Raw genomic sequence first — 24,350 nt, 5'->3', positions numbered from 1 at the left:
TATCCAGCCATGCATCGCTTGTAGTCGTCTACGAGGGTGAAGCACTCTTTTTGGGGATCGTTCGATGTCGAGAAGAGCATGCATTCGTCGCGTTTCGCCTTCTGATCCGTGCAGACCTAAAGATTGTGTACGAAATCAGTACGTGTCTCACATACAATTCATACAAGGCCATTCTCTTACACAGCACGGCTTGACTTTCGCTGGCGCAGCGGTGTCCTTGAGGTCTGAGCCCATGTTGGCGGCGGTCGGTGGTGCTATAACCCCATCAATTAGCTATTCTGCGTCGCAGGAACACCATCATTGACCTGTGACTTTACCTGACGACATATTGGCTGTGGGTGTGTGGTTGTGGTGAATTGAAGGTGATTAGCAATCCATCGCAGAAAGTCACCGAGTATGTCATCAGCCCATCAGCCAATCGCCTTGCCGAGACTCCCGCGGCCTACGCCACACGAGGCTGAGGCTGAGGCTGAGACTAGCCCTGCAGTCTAGACAACAATGAACTAAACCAACCCCACTAAACAATTGGTGCCCCGCGAGTCACACACTATAAACAACTCCTTTCGCCCCCCTGTTGCAACTCGCTACTTTTGCTTGAAGTTATTATTTTCACAACTTGCGAAAAGGGTGTGCGAAAGACATGGCTGGAGCAAAGATCTTTTCGATTGAGGGCAAGGGCCTGAAACTCACCACCGCCGAGGATATTGAGCCACACATTCAGGATCTGAAGAGCAACAACGATGTAGAAGAGATCAAGTTCCTAGGCAATACCCTAGGTATCGGAGCCAGCGAGGCGCTTGCTAAAGTTTTGGAGAGCAAGAAGAATCTACAGGTATATTTCCAACCCCGCTCACCAGCGATGCGACACCAAAGAGAGAGGGTGACTGACACAATTCCCAGGTCGCAAACCTCGCCGACATCTTCACCTCACGTCTCCTCTCTGAGATCCCACCCGCGCTGTCTCACCTCCTCACCTCCCTCCTTACCCTACCAAATCTCCACACCGTCGATCTCTCCGACAACGCATTCGGCCTCAACACCGTTGCCCCGCTCGTAGACTTCCTGTCGCAACACACACCCCTCCGATACCTCTACCTCAACAACAACGGTCTTGGCCCCGCAGCCGGTGTCCTCGTCGCCGATGCGCTCACCGCACTCGCTGCGAAGAAGGAAGCCGCGCGAAAAGAAGGCAAAGAAGTCCCAGACCTCGAGCTCGTCATCTGCGGTCGCAATCGTCTTGAGAATGGCAGTATGGCAGCATGGGCAAAAGCCTACGCAGCCAACAACGGTGTCAAGACTATCAAGATGACGCAGAATGGTATCCGCCAGGAGGGTATCTCACACCTCATCACCAACGGTCTCGCACACCTGTCCAAACTAGACACGCTCGATCTCCAGGACAACACATTCACAGCCATGGGCGCAAACGCTCTGAGCAAGGTAGTTGGAAACTGGACCGAGCTCCGCGAACTAGGTGTAGGTGACTGTCTCCTGAGCGGACGCGGCGGTATCGCGCTCGCCGCCGCGCTCGACAAGGGCAAGAACAAAAAGGTGGAAGTTCTCCGCCTCCAGTTCAACGACATCAACGCAAAGGGTCTCGCTGGCCTGGCTTCCGCTTCTTCCACCGCACTCCCCGCTCTCCGCCGTGTCGAAATCAACGGTAACAAGTTCGACGAGGAGGACCCCAGTATCGAAAAACTCCGACATGTGCTCGATGCAAGGAAAGAAGAGTCTGGTGAACATGAGGACGACGAGGAGTACTGGGGTCTGGATGAGCTGGATGAGCTGGAGAGCGAGGACGAAGACGAAGAGGAGAGCGACGCCGACGAGAAGCGTGGGGATGGTGATGAAGACGAAGAGGAGGGTGTTGAGGTTGAGGAGAAGGCTGCGAGACAGATTGTTGAGGATACCAAGGCCGAGGAGAGTAATGTGCCGCAGGAGAAGGACAAGAAAGTCGATGATCTTGCGGATATGATGGCTAAGGCGGAGATCAAGTGAGATGCTTGATTGTGCATAAGCTTGGATTTGAAGACCGAAGACACCTTGTCATGCATTTAGCGGCTTGGGATGGTTGGCGAGGGGGTTGTTTTGAGTAGGTTCGTAGGAATTGATACCATAGATGTTTCTTCATGTTTGCTCAAGTTCTGTATAACGAGAGGAAAATACCTGACACACTGGACTTTGAACATTATACATCGGAGATGCAAGCTAACGTGAAAGTACCGTTCCCTACACTCGAGACACAAAGTCGGAGTTCAACCATGAAGAAGCAAGATGTGGTTCATTAGGCTGTCCATCGGACGTCTCGTCTATGTATGCAGGCTTGTAGTGTGCAAACCTCCTGGCCATATTCCCCTATAGTCCATTTTGATTACCTCTCGTTCCCTTAGCCTCTTGAATACATACGCGAAATTCGCGGCCACTCCTACCAAGTCACTCGCTTGGTGTCGCTGCAGCATCGAGAATTTTCGCCGTTGCCTAGCTGAAACCTCCCGTTCTCGTCGACCTGGCCATAACCGTCTTGCACGAGAGTCTTCACTTGGGTTTCGTTCTCGTCCTCCTCCAACTCTTCATCAACCTTGTTGAGATCCTTGTCGTGTTGAGACTGCTGCCTGTGGTGCTCCGTCGTGGAAGAAATGGACACGTCACTGAGTGGCTCTTGTCGCCTATGGCACATAAAGGGTTGCGCAGTGGCGCTGAGTCCGTCGTTCTCGGTGTGATCATGGGCGCGCATCTCGCGGAGTGTGTTGGCATCGAATTGGGGAGCAGTGTCGTTCTCTGTCTGAAGTTTAATAGCGGTCTCAACGTTGCGTAGGTACTCCTGCTCGTAAAGGAGATACTGTTGACTGCAAGAATGGGCGCTCTTGCTGTTAGCGCGAGGACTTTCGCTGCTGGCGTTCGATACACGCCTTACTGAAGCGCCACTTTTCTCAGTGCCGCCATTAGTACGAACTTCGAGAGAGTGTAAATGGTTGGTCTCTGGCTTGGTGGTTGTGCCTGCCTCGATCTTGGGCCTGACAGCCATCTCTGCATGGTGAAACTTATTCAACCTCTCTTGACGAGACTTTTGCTGGGGCGATGTAAAATTCCTGCTGTTGGCACGAGATCGTCCTCTGATGGGACTCAAATTGGATCCAGAACCGCTGCTTAGTGACAGTTGACGCTCACGCCTAGCTGTGATAGACTGAGCTGCAGCGGCGATGCCACCCTTCTTGGTATGACCATGTGCGCGAGTCTCGAGAGAATAGAGATGGTCGGCCTCAGCCTTGATGACGGTGCCTTGCGCAATCTTGGGTTCGATCTTAGTGATTTCCTCCTGGAGTTCAGCTTCGACTTCGGGGCGTAGGGCGTTAGTATGGCCTATAGCCTTTTGCAAGTCTGTGATGTTGTTAGTGTATATCTCGATAACAAGCAGAAGTTCAGGTGGTTGGATGTGTAGTGGGCTTAGACACGTACTGCTAACGATGCTCTGAGCAACGCGAAAGACCTCAGTGGTTGCTTCCTCAGCGCTGCCATCTACAGCGGCATGCAGGTCCTTAGCGCCATCAGCAGGGAACCATGAGGAGTCTGAACGTGACTGAATCCCTGATAATGCACACCTTGTTAGCAATAGCTAGGGATTCGACGGCAGAGATAATGCGGACCGCTCTGTCGTCACGTGTAGCGACGTTCTCAGATAGAGTGCGAGCTTCCTCTGCCGTGATGCTGCTTGTATCTTTTTTCAGCTTCCTCAAGATAGACTCGAGCTGATCTTGGAATCGCTGCGAAAGGGTGGTAGCATCGCTGCTAGCATCGGAGGACACCTTCTCGCTGAGTGTGTCGCTCATGGTGGTTGATAGAAGTGAGGTTGTAGGTGATGCTTGAGTATAAGAAGCAGTGGATTAAAAGCGTGGAGAAGAGGAGTGATGTAGTAGTGTCTCTGCGGGTTGTGTGCTTATAGTCTGTGACGATGACGTCGTGGTATGGGAGCAAAGTGCAGGAGCAAACGGTGAGATCGGACGACCCTGACAGCAGATCTTTCCTGAACCGAGTAAACACCTAAAGCATATCGAGATATAACGGAGCATTTTTTCCGAGGATGAAGGAGAAATTGCATACGAGCTGTGATCTGCCATAGTTCGCTCTTTCTCTATACATTCCAGGCAGGTACCATGATAACGCACATGAATGATGACATTGAAATTTTTGGACTGGGAGGCAACAAACAATGGGGAGCAGAACAATCGTAGACTTTCAGCAAGGACTTGAGAGATTTTTAAGACGATTCAGCTTCGTATCAAGCTCGACATAGTTTTATGTCTGAATAGCTTTCACCAACTCTTACAAAAACATTTTGACCACACGACAAGTAGAAGCTTGAAAAAAAATACTGATTATATCTACATCTGTCACTTCTAAGAACGTTTCACTGTCCGTAGGCATCTCCATTATCATAGGCATCATTTTCTAAGTCATTCTGTAAATTGGCCCTCTTTGTCTCGTTTTCGCTTAGTTGTTTCCTCACGGTTATCTCAGTCAGTTGCTATACCCATCTTTCGTATACACCATCCATGCCTGTCTCTTCCATGTACTCATCAAAAACATCGTCGTCAGCTGCGAATTAGATCTCTGCCGCCAACTCGTCTTCTACGGAGATATTGGGTTGAAAGGGAAGCCGTGCTCTACCTAGACATCCGGTAGTGAGACAGAAGCGGTCAAGAACAAAGAAAGTTGGCTGCGAAGCGGGCAATAACGACACATCTGTAGATCCATTGCAAGCGACAATAATGTCCTCTGCGGTATAGCCGTTAGTAGAAGATCTTGGTGTTTTTTCCTTCGCGATGACGCGGCCCTGCCGAGATGCCGAATAGCAGGGATGGCTACCTGACTAGCCCCACCAAACAAGCCTCAACACCCACACCACTGCCACTCTACCTCCAATGTCCTGCGCCACATATATGTTTACTGAGCCAGAATGGTCAGCGCCCAAGATGTCGCGGCTCGCAAGTCGGACATGGGTACCGATGAGCAAAAGCAAGCAGCGCAGCTGATCCAGCGCAACTATCGCGGCTATCGAGAGCGTAGGCAGCTTCAAGGCATGGGCCTAGATGCTAGCGCACGTTGGGCAGAGGTCGGAGATGTTCGCATTACATTAGAAGATATGTAGCTAACGGTACCAGGCTATACGCGATGGTTAGCAGTCTACCACGATATCTACTGCGCCTAAGCTAAATCTTTAAAGCGAAATGGCGTAATGCGACGAGACCTAAACCGCGCTCGGAAGAGGCGGCTTTGCACGAGAACCTCACCACACCCGAAGAACGTGAACGAGCGAATTCCACAGCGGCGCGCGAGAAATGGAAAAGGGTAGGCGAGATTGCGCGACGCGCGGGAGCCGACGATCCCTACGATGCCTCACTTACGGAAGACGAGGATGCGCCTGAGAACCACACTGAACAACGGCGCAAGCAGAACGAGTCAAAAGCTGAACGTGAGAAGACGGCCAAGATGATGGATCTCCAATACTTCTTGGAAATGGTAGATCAGAAGCATCGGTATGGTAGTAACCTGAGGGCTTATCACGAACAGTGGAAGAAAGCAGATACACACGAGAACTTCTTCTACTGGCTGGACAACGGCGCAGGGAGGAACTTTGAGCATCCAACCGTTTCTAGAGAGAGATTGGACACGGAACGGGTGCGTTATTTGTCGCGAGAGGAGCGCCAAAACTACTTGGTCACAATTGACGACGAAGGACGGTTGTGCTGGGCGAAGAACGGAGAAAGGCTAAACACAACTATGGAATACAAAGATAGTGTCAATGGTATTGTACCAGTCAACGACAGTACCCTCGCCTATGGTCCGAAGGCAAAACTCCACTCTGGCCAGAGCAAGACCTTACGACGAGGTTCAATGATCTCGCTGAGCTCAAATTCGTCAATATCCGAAAGCGATGCGGAAGCAGAACACTACGTCAATGAGGATCTCGACAAAGCTAGGGGCATATCGAAACTCAAACATGTGTCAGCCGCGACTATCCTCAACCACTTATTGCGAAGTTCTGTGAAACCGAACTCGTGGATATTCGTAAGATGAGCTGGTCTCCCCCCATCAGCCAGACGTACTAAGCTCGCATAGGTAGCCGACACATCCTTCCGCCTGTACGTTGGAATCAAGCAATCGGGTGCTTTCCAGCACAGCTCCTTCCTACATGGGGCTCGCATTTCTGCCGCAGGTCTGATCAAAGTCAAGGATGGCCAGCTGCGGCGCCTCTCCCCCCTGTCCGGCCACTACCGACCACCTACGAAGAACTTTCGCGCGTTCGTACACTCGATGAAAGAGAATGGAGTAGATATGTCGCGTGTCTCCATCTCTCGATCATATGCTGTCCTCGTCGGTCTCGAAGCTTACGTCAAAACACGTAAGAAGTTCAAGCATGGAGTTGAGCACGTCAAGGAAGCAGAGACCAAGGTTGTGCACCCAGAAGAGTACGAACGGAAAGTCGAGGAGCAAAAGGACAAGAGCGAGAGTGCGCAGAGAGAACGACAATTACTTGCCCAAGAGGCAGAGAGAAAAGAGATAGAGAAGAAGCAGACTAGTTTTGGTCGGCGACTTTGGAAAAGGCTCAGTCGAGGCGGCGGTGAAAACGACGACCTGACACCCAAAGAACAAGAATCCGCCAAGCAGAAGAGGAAGAAGTGGTTAAGCAAGTCAGGGGAAGACATCGAAGATGGGATTCCGCCTGATGGGCATCGGGAATCAGCCCCTGCGTCCTGAGCGGGCGGATGCGAAGTGGGCTACATAGCGGGCTGCTCCTGTTCCTGCATGACCCCATACCTACCTACCACCTACCTATTGTAGCTTATTCTTACGTGCTTATGATATACCCATCGTCGATTGGTCAAGTATTATTGGTGAAGTTGATGTTGTGGAAAGAACACCATACCTCAATACAGCATCGATCTGCCCTCATTCGCGTGGTGTCATTGCTAGATCACCACGAATTCGCGCGATCAACGCACGTCTATCGAAAAGGTAGGATCCAGGAACCAGAAAACAGGTAATGCCTTGACTCGCTCGCTTTCCAAGCCTCCGGACCCCGTTCCGTGCCGCCATCATTCTTACAAACGGCGGCGACTGACATCATACGCGTCGTCACGGACCCAGATTTCCATCTTTCTTTTTTGTATGAGAAATGTGTCTTCTGTCGTAGCCTGTTGTTCGAGCATGACTCGGCAGATTGCGAGATAGGGGTCCCCGAGCTGGGATGGTCGATGGTGCATCTGCGAAGAATTGCTTGTGCAGCTGTGGCGCAAACAAAATTATGGGTACGACGGAGGTGTCTAGATCGAGACCACTATTCTTCACCGAGAACACGTTGCGCGTCTACAGGTGCGCTTTGATGTCCAACAAAATCCCCGGACGTTAGGTACCATGGTAATATAGAGTTTGCTGCAGCCTAGTAGCGGTGCGTAGTGAAACTCGCAGTTGGGACGCGGCAAACGTCCCGACCGTTGCGATCGAGCCCCGCCGTTCATCGCATATAGACACGGAGTGGTGTGAGCTCAGCATCATTGCAGGAAGCCTTCTAACATGATGCTTTTCGGCTGCTCTGTCCCGAATTCCGTCGTTCCTGATCTCCAGCCGCAGCCGCAGTAACGCAGGGTCTCCTTTTTTTTCCCATGCCATGTCGCGCTGATAGCTCGTGGTGCTCACGATGGTGGTACCGAGGTTTGGTAGTGTGCAGCGATCGGCCGCCAAAAGGAAGCTATAGCCACGCTAAGAGATGTTTGAACAGGGGAGCTCCCGACGCTGTGACGTCAGTAGCTCGACTGCATCATACGCGTCGCTGCAACCTGCTTGGACACACGGCACGACTTGCTCTTCCCATCCTGCTGCATGCACCCTTATGATAGGAGGGGCATCATTTCCGCCAGGGATCTTGTACCCGATTCACGAGAAGGCCAGCCACAGCGCCATCGATCGGGCCTGGACTCCATGTGCTTTTGCTTCACCAGCTCGTCTTGCACCGCATACTCGCCTGCTTCGAGGCATCTGCAGCCCCGGTATTGGCCTGGCAGAGATGACACCAGTCTCCAAAACCTCCCTTCTTGCATGCCATTGGCATCCTCCTGCAGTAACTAATCCTGTCCAGTCCAAAGAGTACTGTAGACAATTTTGTGGCTAGGGCGTTTCAGCTCCACTTCCTGGGGCAATTCAACTTCAACCTTGGCAGTAGCCCGCTCTCCACGGTTCATCGACGATGCCAAACCATCCCATTTCCAGCCACAGGCCGTTCTCATCCCTGCTGCAGCAGCTACCCGCTTTGTCTCACCACGCTTAGTGGAGGCCATTCAACCAGGATGAGCTGACGCCCCGCTCGAGGCTGGAGCTTGTGAGTAGTGTGACGCAATACTCCTCTCGTTCGTTACACACAGTATGGCGCCAAAGCAGGTTTACCTTGCCTACCCACAACTGAGGCGCAAGCTCTGGCTCCTGGAAGCCAGCATTCGACGTCATCTGTTCCAGCATGCTCATTGATGAGACGTCGTATCATAAATGCCTGCTTCTCTGTGATCCTTCCACCTTTTCTGATTCCTTACAAAGACGAACCATTCGTCAATTGATATATGACAGACGATTCATCCCCCCAACACAACTACTCCTCCCACAACTACTCCTACTACTCTTTCCCCCAACACCTAATAGAAATTCCCCGTTCCACACGCTCCCAGTCTATATCAAGCAACAAATCAGGAAGCAGCCACCACCGAGCTACTTCCTACAGCACCTCATCATACACGGTGCATCACGGACACGACAATTCGTATAACGTCTCGAGCGTTCTATTCAACAATATGCCTTCCCCAGCAGCAGGAAAGGGTGACACCCCCCGCACCCCTACTAAGCTCGGACGAAAGCCACAATCATCTGCCCCAAAGCTGAACAAGCCTCAGCAAGGCAAGTCGGAGGACTCCCCCACCCCCGATGTGCCTGAGCAAGCAGAGGATGTAAAGCAGCAAGGACAGGAGAAGGCCGAGGACGCGAAGAGTCAAGCGCAAGATACCGCCGAGGACACCAAGCAGAAGGGTGAGGAAGCTGCCCAAGACACCAAGGGCAAGGCGGAAGAGGCTGCTGAGGACACCACTGGCAAGGTTTCACAAGCTGGAGATGAACTCGAGCAAGCCGACCCCAAGCCGATCGACGACGACAACGACGCTGACGAGGAGGCTGACGATGACGATGACGCCACACACAAGGCTGGAGACGACGCGGAAGACACCGCTGAGGACACCGCCGACAACACAGAGGACGATGCAACAGAAACCGCCAGCAAGGCTGCTGATACCGGCAAGCAGGCTGGTGGAGGTGCATTGAGCGGTGCCCGCGGTCTCGCTGGCCGCGCATCCAACCTCGCTGGCAAGGCTAAGCAGGACCCTCAAGGAGCTGCTCAGGACGCCGGCAACGACGTTCAGGAGGGCGCCCAAGAGACAGCGGAAGATGCGCAGGAAACTGCGGAAGACACCGCTGAGGGTGTTGAGGATACCGCTGAATCTGCCAAGGATACCGCACAGTCCAAGGCTGGTGACGCGAAGGACACTGCTGAAGACACTGCTGAAGACACTGCCGAGGACGCCGCTGAGGATGTCGAAGGCACTGCAGAAGATGCAACCGAAGACGCTCAGAGCAAAGCTCAGGGCGCAACCGACGATGCCCAGAGCAAGGCTCAGGATGCTACCGACGGCGCCAAGGACGCAGCCGAGGATGCTACCCCCGACCTGAGCATGCTTAAGGGTCTCGAAGTTGACGAGGATGGCATGATTAAGAACGCGGACGGCAGGAACGTCGGACGCCTTGTTGAAGGTGATGCCGAGGACCTCGCTGGTTACCCCATCGGTGACAACGGCGAGATCCTTGACGACGATGGCGATCTTGTCGGTCGTTGCGAACTTACACCTGAGATGGCGGAAGAGCAGGCTAATGAAGCCGTTGACGCCGGTGACAAGATGCCAAACATCAGCATCTTGAAGGGCCTTACCGCCGACCGATCTGGTCAAATCCTCAATGAGGATGGTGACTTTGTCGGTCACCTCGTTGACGGCGACCCGTCCGCGATCCAGGGCAAGGAGTTCAACGAGAACGGTGAGATCCTTGACGATGATGGCAATGTCATTGCCAAGGCAGAGCTCTCCCCTGAAGCCGCCGATCTCCCTGCATACCAGCAAGACGATGATGAGGAGGACGAAGAGGATGGCGGCGCTACTGAGGGCGTCACTGATGCCGCTGACCAAGCCAAGTCCACCGCCGAAGACATCAAGGACGGTGCTGAGGAGAAGGCTGCTGACGTAGAGGACGAGCTTCCTGGCGTTGAGGCCCTTGAGGGCATGGAGATCAACACCCAAGGAGAGATCCTCAACGATGATGGCGAGGTCGTTGGCAACGTTGCTGACGGTGATCTTGAGAACATCGACGACGTCAAGGGCCTCACTGTCAACGACAAGGGTGAGGTTGTTGACAAGGACGGCAACGTTCTCGGCACGGTCGAACTCGCTGAAGGCGCTGCCGACAAGCTGAAGGAGTCTGCTTCCGGTGCTCTCGACACCAGAATCTTGGATGGCCTCAAGGTCAACAAGAAGGGCAAGGTCCTTGATTCTGATGGCGAGGAGATTGGTGAGCTCAAGGAAGGAGAGCTCAGCGACTGCGCTGGCAAGAAGATCAACGACCAGGGCGAGGTCCTCGATAAGGACGGCAATGTCATCGGCAAGGTCGACGTTGTCCCTGGTGAGGCCGCTTTCACTGCCATCAAGGAGCTCAAAGAGCAACTCGGCGAGACTGAGGAAGGCGAGGAAGAGCAGGGCGAAGAAGAGGAGGGTGAGCCTGAGATGAAGGAGATCACCCCCGACATCGACGAGCTTGAGGGCTTTAAGGTCAACAAGAAGGGTCAAGTCCTCGATGAGGAAGGCGACCCCATTGGTGAGCTCACCGAGGGTGACCCTGCCAAGTGCGCTGGCAAGAAGATCAACGAGAAGGGCGAGGTTGTCGACAAGGACGGCAACGTGCTTGGCAAGGTCAAGGCACTGCCCAAGATGGTTGAGGCTTCTGAAGTTCCAGAACCCGAGGTCAAGGAAGTTGAAGTCACCCCAGACATCAACGAACTTGAGGGTCTCAAGGTCAACAAGAAGGGCCAGGTTCTTGACGAAGAGGGCGAGCCTATTGGTGAACTTTCCGAGGGCGATGCCTCCGAGTGCGCTGGTAAGAAGATCAACGAGAAGGGTGAGGTTCTTGACAAGGATGGAAACGTTATTGGCAAGGTCAGGGCCCTCTCCAGGATGGTTGAGCAGCGAATCGACGAGGCTGAGGATGCTGCCGAAGATGCTGGAGATGCTCAAGACGCCGCCGAGGATGCTCAGGACGCCGCTGAGGACGCCGCCGAGGATGCGGAAGACGCTGCGGAAGACGCCCAAGACGACGGCCGTCCGCCTCTGTCCATCCTTGATGGCCTTACCGTCAACAAGTCCGGCAAGCTCATCGACTCCAACGGCAACATCGTTGGTGAGCTCACCGAAGGTGACGCGAAGAAGCTGTCCAAGTCTGGCACTACCTGCGATGCCGAAGGTCAGTTCTGGGACAACAAGGGCAAGGTCATTGGCCGCGCCCAAACTATTCCCCAGGAAGAAGGCGAGGAGGAAGCTCCCTTCGCTGGCCTTGACGGCCTTGTTGTTGTCAAGGATGGCTTTGTCGAAGATGACAAGGGCAACCGCGTCGGCCAGGTCGTCGAGGGAGACGCTAAGAAGCTCGTCGGTCGTTCCGTTGACGAAGACGGTGATATCCTTGATAAGAAGGGATCAGTTGTCGGCCACGCCGAACGTTACGATGAGCCCGAAGAGGAGGCTCCTGAGGAGGAGCAGCCCCAGGACTTGTCTATCCTTGATGGTAAGACCGTCAACAAGCAAGGCAACGTCATCGGAGACGAGGGTGTGCCCATTGCCCGCCTCGTCGAAGGCAACCCCAAGGAACTTTCCGGCCGCAAGATCAACGATGAAGGCCTCATCTTCAACGACAAGGGTAAGCAGATCGGTCGTTGCGAGCTCATCCCCGAGAACGAGCGTGAAAGCAAGCCCGAAGGAATCTTCGCTGGTCTTGAGGGTCTCCGCGTCATCCAAGGCGGCATGGTTGCTGATGAAGATGACAACACTGTTGGCAGGATTGTTGAGGGCAACCCCAAGCGTCTTGTTGGCATGGCTGTTGATGAGGATGGTGACATTCTCGACAAGTACGGCAATGTCAAGGGCCATGCTGAGCCTCTTGAGGATGAAGAGGAGGAGGAGCCCGCCGACCTTTCAATTCTCGACGGCCTCACCTTGAACAAGCAAGGATACCTTGTCAACAGCGAAGGCATCCCTGTCGGAAAGCTCGTCGAAGGCAACCTTGCTGAGCTCGCCGGACGCAAGTCTGATGGCGATGGTCTTATCCACGGTGACACTGGCAAAGTTGTCGGTCGCTGTGACATCATCCCTCCCAACGAGCGTCCCGAGCGCAAGGAGGGCCCATTCGCCGGCTTCGAAGGACTCCGTGTCGTCAAGGACGGATTTGTCGACGACAACGACGGCAACCGTGTTGGTCAGCTCACCGAGGGTGACCCCAAGAAGCTTGTTGGTCACTCAGTCGATGAGGACGGTGACATCATCGACAAGTACGGTAACGTCAAGGGTCACGCTGAGCCATGGTCCGAAGAAGAAGAAGAGGAAGTCGATCTCTCCGCTCTTGCAGGCTGCACCGTCAACAAAGCTGGCAACGTCGTCGACTCCAGCGGATCCATTCTTGGTCGCGTTGCTGAGGGTGACCCAACTGCCCTCGCCGGCAAGAAGGTTGACGGCAAGGGCCAGATCTGGGACAACGAAGGTAACGTCATTGGACGTGCTGAGCTTGTCCATGGCCAGAACGGAGGACCCGAGGGCCCCTTCGCTGGCTTCGACGAAGCCACTGTTGTCAAGGACGGTACTGTCCAGACACCCTCTGGTGACATCATCGGTCGCATTATCGAGGGTGATGTTAAGAAGCTTGTCGGCCACAAGGTCGATGAGGATGGTGACATCAACGACAAGAACGGCAACGTTATTGGAAAGGCCGAGCGTTGGGAGCCCGAGGAGAAGGAGCGCCGCATCAACCCCATGTCTGGCATGCGTGTCAACAAGGAGGGTGAGGTACGTGACGAGAACGGCGATCTTCTTGGTCGTCTCACTGCTGGTGACCTTGGTCACTGCGCTGGTCTCGAGATTGATGACAACGGCTATGTCATCGACAACGACGGCAACAAGGTTGGTGAGGTTACTCTCTTGGAGAACATCCAGGATGAGGAGGAGATCCCAGAGGATGAGACCGACGAGGAAAGGCAGCGTCGTGAGGACTCCGAGCTGGCCAAGAAGATGTCAGCTATCTGCGAAGACACTCTTCAGCGTGTCCAACCTGTCATGAAGCAGATCACTGAGGTACGTTCCATTCTTGCTGACTCATCTCGCTCCCAAACATATGCTAACATCCGTCCAGTACATCGAGCAAGCCGACCGCACACCTCGCGACGAGCTCGACGAGGAGGAGCTTGTCAACAACGTCAAGCCTCTCATCGAGGAGGGTTCTCGCATTCTCAACGAATGCAATGGCTCGCTCCGCGGTCTCGACCCCGATGGCCGTATCGCTGCTCAAGCCAAGGGCCGTCAGCAAACCGGCGAAGCCTCCCCCGAGGAGTACAAGCTGGCCGACAACCTCAAGGAGCTTACTACGTCTGTCGTTACCACTATCGACAACGCGAAGAAGAAGATCTCCGACATGCCCCACGCCAAGAAGAAGCTCAACCCTCTTTGGTCCCTGCTCACCGAGCCCCTCTTCCAGATCATCGCTGCTGTTGGTCTGCTGTTGACGGGTGTACTAAACCTTGTTGGCAAGCTGCTCAACGGTCTGGGCCTCGGTGGCCTTGTCAATGGACTGCTAGGTGGCCTTGGTATCAACAAGCTACTCGGCGGTCTGGGCCTGGGCGGCCTGGGCGACATGCTCGGAGGCGGCGACGACAAGAAGAAAAAGAAGGGTGGCAGCGGCCCCATGAGCATGGTCGGTGGCCTGCTCGGCAAGAAGTAGATACCTTGATGGTATCTAGGTTGTGGGGGGAGACGAAGTAATGTCTATTCACATCTTTGGTTCGAAAATTGTTTTGCATATGATACCACGACCTTACTTGGTTGTGCGCTATCATCAAGGGGACATGCAATTCTTTGCCTTTTTCCGTTTCACTGGACTTTGGTCACACAAGAGCTGGAAGATCGGGGGGTCTGAAGGTCGACCTTTTGTCGTCAAAAGAAAAGACGAGTGGGATACGGTAAAGGAGCTGCCAGTTTCCTTGGTGGCTGATGCAACATCCGGGTATGGTCCGATGAAGGCATGAGTTTTCTTGGATTGGTTCCCAAAAATCAGCGTTCTTGTTATTGTTTGTTGTCGTCTTTTCATCACCTCATCATGCCGCGACTCTTTGAGGCCTCGAGAGCGTACGCGCGCATCTTTGGCTAGACCAGCCGGGTTTTCCTTTGTTGCACATAGCTGCTGTTGAGTTTTAGCATTGGCGTTGTTTTTGTTGTTGGTGGCCATCAAGGGGACGTTCTGTTGTATGAATAGCTAGTTGTAGTAGTTCGTAATCATTGTTCTTACTTGAATACCCTGAGCTTCTTTACTTTGATATGGTTGGTAACTTGACTCGTGCTTTACTGATGATGTTCGCTGTTCGGTAGCACACAAGCTCCGATCTTCCATATACTCAGCCAAGCTTTCCGAGACGATTAGAACAAGGAGGAAATGAACTCAGTAGCCGACCATCGAGCTAGTGTGTTGGACCCTGAGCTATTTCCCCTAGCACTGGCCATGTAAACTTTCTTGTATCCCTAGCACGACTATGTTGTTTTTCTATTTTCCCCGCTGACCGTCTTCCAGGATGATGGGTGCAACTACTAGATGTAGATCGATGGAAAGTGTCCGATGCTAATATTGGCAAGCGGGACGGGTCACCCTAAGGCAAATAGAATGTTATTCTACGAGTCCAGCGGCTGTTAACGCAACAAGGAGCCTGTGACGCGGGTCGATTGACCGAAGGGCGGAGGGTGCGCTACGTGTGCGATGCCCAAGCCGGAATGTTGATATTTTACAATATAAGCCTCTAGCCCTTCTTTTGATGCGGGTGTGGCGTAGTGGCTCTCCAATATATCCTGAACGGGAAGGTGCCTGAGGAACAGTAGTGTAGTAGTTGAATATTGTGGGTACAGTATCAACTGAGAGATGACTGGTTAGTTCCGATCTCCGGCCCTGATAGCGAGCTTGCGCAAACCCTAACCTCAGCTCATGGTGTCATCGACCACTAACTACTAGAACCGATCTTGAAAGCATCCAGTTACGACCCGAGGCCCAGCACGAGGATAAGACTTACGGTTCACTACCATCGCACTTCATCACGTTACTTCACGTGCACCATTCAGAACATAGCTCTCATCCGAGAGTACCATTGGGTAGGCGGAGACCTCGGCGCACGCCGAAACTACCATGTGCATACGATCTATCATGGCTCTTGAAAATCCTGTACACCGCTTACTACAAAGAACGTAATCCGAGACTCGTTCACTCGTTCACCTTGGGCTCTTCGGAGCACGAAATGCCCCTAGTCAACTCGCACTCAAGGTCTTAGGCCAACAATCGCGGAAGGCGGGACTCAAGCCACACATACGCTCCAAACCTTCTAGCACCAAGGTTCAGGTACCAACCTCTAGCTCATAGCTGCCATTTGCTCGCAAGGCTAGAGAATTTAACCGTAGTAACATAATGGAATTATCATTGACAGCACTGTTTGGGCTGCTAGGAACCGGAAGGTTAAAGTGGTGTCCTTACATGTAATTGCACCAAAGTTAGGTGCACTTCGCTGGCTTCGATATGAAACCTGAACACATAACCCTGGACCTGAACCTGGACATATAGCTACGCTGTTTGCAGGCCAAGCCCATATCTTCCCCCCCAATACCTGTTTCAGCATGCCTTACGATCTTAGAGTCGCTATCCCGACCCTTGTCGGCAGCCTGCTGTCTTGTGTTGCAACCTCTTGCGTTCTCATATCGTACATCGTATACGCTGATCAGCAACGATCTTTTCGACACGCACTTGTTTTGAACCTTGCTTTAGCGGGTGAGAGTCTTTGGCGAGTCGCTGTGATCTCGAATTGACTAACCTTCACAACAGAATTCATCAACTCGCTGAACAACTCAACATCCGGCATTTATGCAGTTGCCAACAATGGTTCCATCACCGCGGGTCCCGCGTGTAGCCTCAATGGCTGGGTCGGTCAGTGGTCTGTTCAGGCCGCAGACTTTTCGATCCTAGCCATCGCTATCATAACACTTCTTACAATCACCCGCAAAACCTACATGCCCAACGCCTCCCTCCTCAGCAAGGTCCTCATTTGCGCGTCCGTCTGGGTGGTTCCTACTATTACATGTAAGCTCATATATGCGCAATCATCAACACAATGCTGACTGAACCTGATAGCGACTACAGCCGCAGGATTGAAGGAATTGAAACCTGTTAGCGGCAACTGGTGCTGGATATCGGGCAAGAGAACGGACCTGCGTTACGCGCTCGGTCACGGGTGGAGATTCAGCATCATATTTGGAACCGTTGGGATCTACGTCTACGTCTGGATATACATGAGGCGACACTTCATACAGCTGAATAATCTCAATGAAGGAAGATCATACGGCCAGGGAAGCGCTGCCAAAGCTTCCAAACGCCGCACATTCCACCGAGACAACGCGATTGAGTTGAGGAGCGAATCGCAAACAGAGCTACACGAGATCAATGTCGAGTACCGCTACGAAGTGAAGCATTCTGATGGTAGAAGTGGCACTAGTCTCGGAAAAGACGACATCGAATCCTCCGTGGGCGACCTGGAAAGAGACGACAGACGACCTAGCGAAATTACAATTTCTTCTCCAATGTCGCCGAAAAGCCTTTATATCAAGGGTAGTTCAGGTGCGTCTTCCTTTCCTGCGGCTATGTGAATCTCATTCGTTCGTCTACAACATCTCAGTGCTGAAACTTGTAGCTTTCCCCAGACTTCCCCCCATCAGACAAAAAACGAAACATCGTAGCAGCAATGCCCGGCAGTACTGCACCAGCCCAAATCTCCGGAGCCTACGAGTCTGGAACCACACCTCAGCGCAGTGGCGGGACTCACCCCCGAGATCTAGAGCGAGAGATCAAGAGGATGCTGCTCCTAAACGCATACCCAGTGTTGTACATCATCTTGTGGCTACCTGGTATCCTCAATCGTCTGGTGGAAGCTGCAGGACATTCGAGTTATCTGTTGACTATTCTACAGTGCTCGACGCAATATATTGGGCTGGCCAACGCTATTACGTATGGATTTAATGAGCATTTAAAGACGACGGTTAGGCGGGATTTGGTGAAGTGGTACAGGACCAGAAGAGGGCAGGCGCAGCTGTAAGTGTAGTCTTTGGGCGAGAACGACTCTACAAATAGATAATGTTAATGTTAAATGCTGTTCTACCCCGAGTTTCGCGCAGCGCAGACACCGGCATCGTCACGAACTTGGAAGGATTAGCAAAAAAGGTCTTTCGCTGAGGACTTTGTGAGATGAACTTACAAGGTTTCATAGAATGAGCCGCCTCGACTATTCTTGTGCATCCAGTATCGTAAAGGACTCTATTGCTTGACAGAAGCTTATTTGTACTACGTAAGGAACTAGCCCGATCAGGCTACAAAAGCCGCCAAGCACCAACTAAGGACCTTGCTCACAACTACACCACCGTCTGAGGTCCTATGGGTAGGCTATAATGCATTTCCTAACACAGTGTAGTAGCAGTGTCATTGTGGATGCAGTAAAAGGTAGTGTTATAAAAGGACGCACATAACTCCAATAACGTTTCCTATCTCGTTACCGTCTGTCCTATCAAATTCCATTCAAGACGCACACGATGCCGTTCGCAACGTCAGACGACTGTGAAATCTACTACGAAACCCAAGGCTCAGCGAAACAAGCCTTCGTCTTCGTCCCGGGCTACATGGGCATCGCCGACATCTGGGCCCCGCTGGTCGTCCCTCTTAGCACGCAATACCACTGTATCACTTACGACAACCGGGGCTATGGCCGCTCCTCAAAACCGACTTCTCCTACAGACTTTAGCCTAACAAAAGTTGCGTCAGATATCACATCGCTCCTCAACAGTCTACGGATTCACGACCCAGTCCTGCTAGTCACGCATTCGTTTGGTAGCCTCATCGCGTCAGAGTTTTTCCACCAGCATCCCGACCGCGTCAAGGGGATAGTCTACACAGGCGCTGTAATCGCCGGGATGTTTGACGACCCAGAAGCAACGGTTCATGCTCTTACGTACAATGGCCACTTACCGTCCGCAGCTGCGCAATTCTATATCAACCTAGGCCTCTCGCGCGACATAGCGTTAGAGGCTGCGAAGTGGTCTTGCGCCGCTCGAATGAGTTTCGCTCGCTCCATGGTTAATGCCTCATTAGGAGGGAGATGGAGTGATATCGTCGTCCCTACGCTCGTTGTCCAGGGAGAAGAGGATAATATTACACCTTCTGAAGTGGCCCAGAAGCTTCATGCTTTACTGCCACAGTCCCGGCTTGAGCTATTGAAGGGTGTGAAGCATTTCCCGTCGACAGAGTCGCCAGAGAGACTGGGCCGTCTAATTGAAGAATTTGGTGATTCTCTCTTCAAGTAGAAGAATTAAGTTGTAAAGGAAGACGTAACATAAACTGCTTTAATGCAATAAGAGTTCACAATATCTATGTACTGTGTTTGTTGTTGGAGATTCTATAACGTAGGTGCATAGCGAGTGGTACCTTTTTGCTAAGACCCCACTAACTCTTAATACTATCGTGATGCCTCTACCTAATAACGTAAGAAAAAGTCTCTAGCGAAACGTATTAACTATAGAAGTTTCGTAAGTGCAGTCTCCTGTAGTATCAACGTCGCCGGCTTTGAGTATCATGAGCCCGTCGTCAAGCTCGTCGATATGAGTAAACCGCAGCCTATTCTGGTGTCTACCAAGGCTGATTTGGAAGAGATGCAGGTCCGCGTCAAATGGGTCAACCCCACCGAAGGGGTTGGTTACTGCCATGCCACAGTCCTCTATGAGGAATCCTTCGTGCTGGCTATCCACATGGTCCGTCGCTCTACCAAACTGGTCACTAGTCGTACTAACGTTCTAAACGACATGACCGCCACTGGTAAGGCAAGCAAACTCGTTGGCAGCTCCAGGGCACAGAGATTGTTGAGGTCGTTGAGACAATAATGTTGCTGCAGTGGCCAAGAGCAATGTCCAATCGCTTCTCCAGGCCCGCAGATGCCATGGTAACGCCAGCAGCAAAGGTTTCTGTAAAAAGCGATCCGTCGGCTCGTCCCGAGTCCAAGCCACAACAAGTACCACGCCCCAAACCTACTCCCACACCACATAGCCCGGAAAGCTCTGGGCGCTTCTCATCCTCAGGGGTAATAGTTTTTCGACTCGGGGGACATTTATCTTCAGGCCATGATATGGGAGCGTCGATCAGTCCTTCCGCTGACATGAATAATGCTACAGACAAAGCTTTAGCCTTACAGATAATGCCCACATTGCTGACTCGGGATTTGACTCACTCACGTCGCTGGTTATGTCCCAGAGGCTGCGAGAGGAACTTGGCTTGGAGATCAGAGATATTTCTTCTTTGGAGACTGACACAGTTGGAGATCTCAAAAAGTTACTCCAGTAGTAGTTGGGTCGTTTCCATATCTAATGGTCATGTGTGTCGTCTATCTATAAGGAGTTATTGACATTTTTTAATCGCCCCCTAGGGAACGCCCACCCCTACGGCACTAGAAGGACAGGCAGGTGTTAGAATCCGGAAAAATTCCCTGCCATCTTCACAAGGAATTGCTAAATACAATACGTCAGGAATTAAATTAGTAAAGCCTAGGTTTACATGACTCGATATATGGGAATGATCCGTCCCCAATAACCTTTGTTCGACCAGTCTCTGCCCAACATCCTACTGTCCCTTCTTCTCACCAGCCTTCTTCTCCTGCTCCAGAATGTACCCTACACCCCTCTTGATGCCCTCATCCAGAGTAACAAGCGGCTCATATCCCAACCGCTGTCTCGCCTTATTGATACTGTGATATTTCGACATGCTGCTATATTTGACCTGCGCCCTAGTCAAATTCGGCTTTTTCCCCATGAGCCAGAAAACATTCTCCAGTATCGCGCCAACCGTCCACGCAAAGTCGGCACTAAGATGCCACACGCTGCTCAAGGGTAAACGGTCGCCCGCCTCGTGCCATACGGCACGCGCGAAGTCCCAAAAGTATACGGGCTGGCCGTTGGTGATGAAGAAAGCTTCGCCGTCGACGCGCTCGGTGTCGAGAGGAATGCTGGGTAGCCGTTTGTGCGTGTGGAGCAGTGCGAGAGTGGCGAGGACGTGGCCGTATGCGACGTTCTCGACGTAGGTGAAGTCGAACATGTTTGTGTTTTCGCCGACCTGGAACTTGGTTTGGCCCTTGCGGTATGCGTTGACCATCTTGGGGAGCAATTGTACGTCGCCTTCGCCGAAGATGCCAGCGGGGCGGATGGCGGCAGTCAGGAAGTTTTCGGGGTTGCGGTTGGCTTGGAGGACGGCCGTCTCTGCATATGCCTGAGCATTTGAATTAGCGAGGAAGATGCAATAGTGCTGTTGTATGCTTACCTTTGTGGTTGTGTAGTACTCAGGCTGGGCGTCGCCAGTAACAAGCGGCCACCTCTCGTCCGCATTGATGAGCTCGGTTTCATGGTCGAGGATAACACTCGCTGAGCTTGTATACACGAATGCCTTGACTCCAGATTCTTGCGCGGCTTGCAGTAGGACCTTGGTTCCACCAACATTGACCTTCTCGTGGATCTCCGGCTTCAGATCGAAGTGTGGAGATGCTGTGTGGATGACCGCGTCGGGCTTGACCTGAGTGAACAGCGCCTTCATAGCGGCAGCATCTGTGATGTCGCCATCGTGGTATGATACGGTCGGACTGGCGTTGCGGTTCGAGTTGGTTCGCAGATCGAGGACTGCGACTTGTGTCTGGGGGTGACGCTGGACAATGAAGCTGACGATGTGGCTCCCAAGAAAACCGCAACCGCCGACTACAAGTACCTTTCCAAGCGATTGGATTGTGTCTGAGTTGTTCGGCATGTTGAGTGATGGTACAATAGTGCAATTGGGGGTGCGACGATCAGGGAATTGTTTTGCGGAGAGAGCTACTCCGACCGGGGGCCTGGATTAGCCCCATTCAGGGTCTCGACGGCCAAACTCTCGCCGGGGTGAACGGTAGTTGTCACATGTCAAACATCAAGCAGATGAATTAGACGTGCGTTATCACATATCAATGGAATAAAATGTCATTGATGACTAACACCATTACCGATGCTGCTATGCCCAGAACCCTACTGAACGCCATATAATGCAAGCCAGGACCTCGCGGGGTCGGGCTTGGGGTATCATGTAATATCATGTCTGATGAAGTCGGCCGTTATATCATTACTCCACCTTGTCCCGCCTAGAAACAGTTTCTACACGACTGTCAGCACGTATCATGGCATCACTCAGGCATGAACTTACTCAGCACTATCCTGTGCGGACCGCCTCAAGCGACGATTGTAAAGCTTCTTCTCCTCCGGGGTACCCCAGAAGAGTTTTGCAGCCTCAGGGTTCACCAGTGTGCGTGGATCGTACGCGGGCGATTCTTCCTCAATAGCAGCAATGATGGCCTCGATGTGTGATCGCATGTCGTCTTTGCGAGCTGCGTCATAGCAGAGGATGCCATCGGGCGACACGCGGTGGTGATAAAGAACCGGCGTCTCAAACCTAACACGAGGTAGGACTTCGGGAAACTTTGGGCTGATGTATAGCATGATCCTAAACATGCCACCGTCAAGGTTCGTCATGGGCCTACCAAAGAGAACCAGCTGCCACACAAATGGATTCTTATCGACCAGATCAAGGTCCAGCGTGACGGCGTCTTGCTTCTTGTACTTTTCGATAATCTGCTCGTACTGGCGCTGGAGGTTGTTGGCGATGCTCATCTCCTTCTTGACAGCCGCCATGCCCTCAGCTGCCCAAGCCTCCATCTCCTTGTTGAGCGTCTCGAAGATCTTGACGAGACGCTCCCGGAGTTGTGTGTACTGAAACGTGCCCTCCATTGCGTTGCCTGGGCCCTCGAATGGCATCTTCTCGAATCGATCACCGTCCTTGTTCTTCTGGGCCGCCTCGTCTATACGAGCCAGATATGACTGGTAGTACCATAGGAAGCGTCGCTTGCAGAGATCCTTGAAGGGTTCGAATGGCGCGTCGTCTCTACTGGACTGGTAGTCTTCTTCCGCATTGTAGACGGTCGGGCCAGACCTCCCCCAGCTAATGCCCAGGTATTCTTCAAGCCGGTCTATGACTGATATACGCAAAGACTCGTGTCGGATCTTGTCCACGTAGGCCTCTTGGTTCTTCTTGTCGTAGTCTGAGTTGGCGTCTTCGAAACCAGGCTCGTTCTCATACGGGTTGCTGGACATGAGGCTCTGGATAGAGATGAGAATAGACTCGAGACCCTGGGCAGACGACCACTCTTCACCACGCTCTCCTCGCCATGTGCTGCGTCTTGTTAGCGTAGACCCAAGCCTAAGCCATGCAGTTCTAGTAACTTACCCAAGGATCGATAGGCACACCTTCCCACCCGCGTAGATGTTGGGGTTGAAACGCGTGCGCCCACCATGTGTAGTGATGGCCGTCACACTTGGCGCCTTTGTTGGGTAGTCTCGCGTGAACTTGACAGCGAATTCGAAGAAGCCAAACTCGTATGGGGTGTCGGGTGGGCCGATGATTAGTGCCCGCACATGGCGCACGTCGATATCGCGACAGGCGACGGCTATGGAGAGGTCCGAGCCACGCTGAATCTCGCCCAGTTCGCGGGTGATTCTAAGGATGCTCTGGTTCGACATGGTGTGGTGAGAGTTTCCCGGCTGCGGTTTCGACAGTTGAGTTCGCGGGGTGTTGGAAGCTCAACAGTCCGCGTTGGCCGGGCCGATATTTTTGGGCGGGTCGAGGTGCCTTTGAGTGGTGTGGGTTTTGGGAAGCAATAGTCGGGGAGTCAGCCGCGGTGTGAAAGGGCAAGCAAACAATGGTCGCCCAGCTGTCAAGGCGGGTGCGGTGGAGGCCTCTGAGGGGCAGAACCCCGTCACCGCTTACGGAACGCGAGCCGCAACACCACGCCGCCTAGACTGTCGCGATAGTCTGTTCATTCAGTTGACAAGATGTAATAAAGAGCTCTGTAAAACTCCAGGTTGCTGGCTAATCGTATTGTGTAGGGTGGTGTTCGCGCTGTTCGTAATCAGCAAGTCTGGCGGCCTCATCTATAATCGCGAGTTCCACACGGGCATGAGCAAACTTACTAGCAATGACTACCTCATGCTCGCTGGGTCCTTTCATGGGTATCTTGCCGTGTCCTTTACTTAGTAAACCCCGCTGACCAGCATCCAGAATGCATGCCATAACAGCGCAACTCTCTCCAGTCCCACCCGTCCGCGCGCCCCCTCCCTCCACCACAATCCCAAACCTCCAGACCTTCCCTGTTCGCGCAACCGGTATCGAAGTCCTTGAGAGCTCTCACTTCCGCATACAATGTTTCCAGACGCAAACCGGCGTCAAGTTCTTGCTCTTCACTGAGCCCCAGCAACCGAATGTGGATACGATGATGAAGAAGATATACGAATTGTATGCAGACTACGTCATGAAGAACCCTTTCTACACCGTCGAGATGCCAATCCGGTGCGAGAAGTTCGATCGAGGGCTGGATGGTTTCGTCAAGGTCAGGGGGTGAGGAAGGCGCAACTTGGAGTATGATACCATGAACTGGGAAGAAGACAAGGAAAGCGAACCAGCGTACAGGACAGCATGAGAAGCCTTCTGCTGCGACACGTATTGTGATAGTATAGCAGTTCGGAAGCACGCTGGGTATCCTCGTTGGAGGGCTTCAGAGCATCACTCCTAGCTCTGGAACATGTCTGTTGGTTTCGGGTCTTGTAACACAGAGAGAGAAAAGAGAGTATGCTCTCATCGGGGAAGCCGAGCTAGATGAGTATTAGAGATATGCTGCAGAGAATAGCACTGCCCGTAATATTGTACCAATGGATACCGTAGTATTCATTATTTGCTTCATTTATTCATCCATGCCATGCGGTAGACGCCAGCTCTAGTCATACAGTAGACGCCGTGAATGCTCTGCCCCATCTCGAAGCCTCAAAGATCACTCC

At 52.6% G+C, this 24,350-nt stretch overlaps 9 protein-coding genes across 9 annotated transcripts; 6 read left to right on the top strand and 3 right to left on the bottom strand.

Moving 5' to 3' along the window:
* Nucleotides 1–640: 640 nt before the first annotated feature.
* ALTATR162_LOCUS7751 (uncharacterized protein) lies at nt 641–1,998 on the top strand (the record flags this gene model as incomplete). Its single annotated transcript, XM_043315380.1, has 2 exons — nt 641–832; nt 901–1,998. The coding sequence occupies 2 exons, from the start codon at nt 641–643 to the stop codon at nt 1,996–1,998; spliced, it is 1,290 nt and encodes a 429-aa protein (XP_043171315.1).
* Nucleotides 1,999–2,425: 427 nt separating this feature from the next.
* Nucleotides 2,426–3,827, bottom strand: ALTATR162_LOCUS7750 (uncharacterized protein; the record flags this gene model as incomplete). Its single annotated transcript, XM_043315379.1, has 3 exons — nt 2,426–3,378; nt 3,457–3,535; nt 3,600–3,827. 3 exons carry the CDS (start codon nt 3,825–3,827, stop codon nt 2,426–2,428), a joined length of 1,260 nt encoding a protein of 419 aa, XP_043171314.1.
* Nucleotides 3,828–4,954: 1,127 nt separating this feature from the next.
* On the top strand, nt 4,955–6,756 carry ALTATR162_LOCUS7749 (uncharacterized protein; the record flags this gene model as incomplete). The annotated part of the gene is made up of 4 exons (XM_043315378.1): nt 4,955–5,110; nt 5,160–5,172; nt 5,222–6,066; nt 6,118–6,756. The coding sequence occupies 4 exons, from the start codon at nt 4,955–4,957 to the stop codon at nt 6,754–6,756; spliced, it is 1,653 nt and encodes a 550-aa protein (XP_043171313.1).
* A 2,081-nt stretch (nt 6,757–8,837) lies between these two features.
* ALTATR162_LOCUS7748 (uncharacterized protein) lies at nt 8,838–14,112 on the top strand (the record flags this gene model as incomplete). The annotated part of the gene is made up of 2 exons (XM_043315377.1): nt 8,838–13,469; nt 13,528–14,112. The coding sequence occupies 2 exons, from the start codon at nt 8,838–8,840 to the stop codon at nt 14,110–14,112; spliced, it is 5,217 nt and encodes a 1,738-aa protein (XP_043171312.1).
* A 1,928-nt stretch (nt 14,113–16,040) lies between these two features.
* On the top strand, nt 16,041–17,063 carry ALTATR162_LOCUS7747 (uncharacterized protein; the record flags this gene model as incomplete). Its single annotated transcript, XM_043315376.1, has 3 exons — nt 16,041–16,191; nt 16,246–16,500; nt 16,552–17,063. 3 exons carry the CDS (start codon nt 16,041–16,043, stop codon nt 17,061–17,063), a joined length of 918 nt encoding a protein of 305 aa, XP_043171311.1.
* Nucleotides 17,064–17,999: 936 nt separating this feature from the next.
* Nucleotides 18,000–18,767, top strand: ALTATR162_LOCUS7746 (uncharacterized protein; the record flags this gene model as incomplete). The annotated part of the gene is made up of 1 exon (XM_043315375.1): nt 18,000–18,767. The coding sequence occupies one exon, from the start codon at nt 18,000–18,002 to the stop codon at nt 18,765–18,767; it is 768 nt and encodes a 255-aa protein (XP_043171310.1).
* A 1,306-nt stretch (nt 18,768–20,073) lies between these two features.
* ALTATR162_LOCUS7745 (uncharacterized protein) lies at nt 20,074–21,243 on the bottom strand (the record flags this gene model as incomplete). Its single annotated transcript, XM_043315374.1, has 2 exons — nt 20,074–20,715; nt 20,767–21,243. 2 exons carry the CDS (start codon nt 21,241–21,243, stop codon nt 20,074–20,076), a joined length of 1,119 nt encoding a protein of 372 aa, XP_043171309.1.
* Nucleotides 21,244–21,607: 364 nt separating this feature from the next.
* On the bottom strand, nt 21,608–23,039 carry ALTATR162_LOCUS7744 (uncharacterized protein; the record flags this gene model as incomplete). Its single annotated transcript, XM_043315373.1, has 3 exons — nt 21,608–21,620; nt 21,670–22,692; nt 22,747–23,039. 3 exons carry the CDS (start codon nt 23,037–23,039, stop codon nt 21,608–21,610), a joined length of 1,329 nt encoding a protein of 442 aa, XP_043171308.1.
* Nucleotides 23,040–23,475: 436 nt separating this feature from the next.
* ALTATR162_LOCUS7743 (uncharacterized protein) lies at nt 23,476–23,917 on the top strand (the record flags this gene model as incomplete). The annotated part of the gene is made up of 2 exons (XM_043315372.1): nt 23,476–23,528; nt 23,578–23,917. 2 exons carry the CDS (start codon nt 23,476–23,478, stop codon nt 23,915–23,917), a joined length of 393 nt encoding a protein of 130 aa, XP_043171307.1.
* Between the last annotated feature and the right edge of the window lie 433 nt (nt 23,918–24,350).

The sequence above is a fragment of the Alternaria atra genome, assembly GCF_907166805.1.
Source record: "Alternaria atra isolate CS162 genome assembly, contig: 28, whole genome shotgun sequence".
In the NCBI taxonomy this organism is placed as follows: Eukaryota; Fungi; Ascomycota; class Dothideomycetes; order Pleosporales; family Pleosporaceae; genus Alternaria; species Alternaria atra.
The sequence above is the reverse complement of the archived record's forward strand: the minus strand, read 5'-3'. Positions and strand labels throughout refer to the sequence as shown.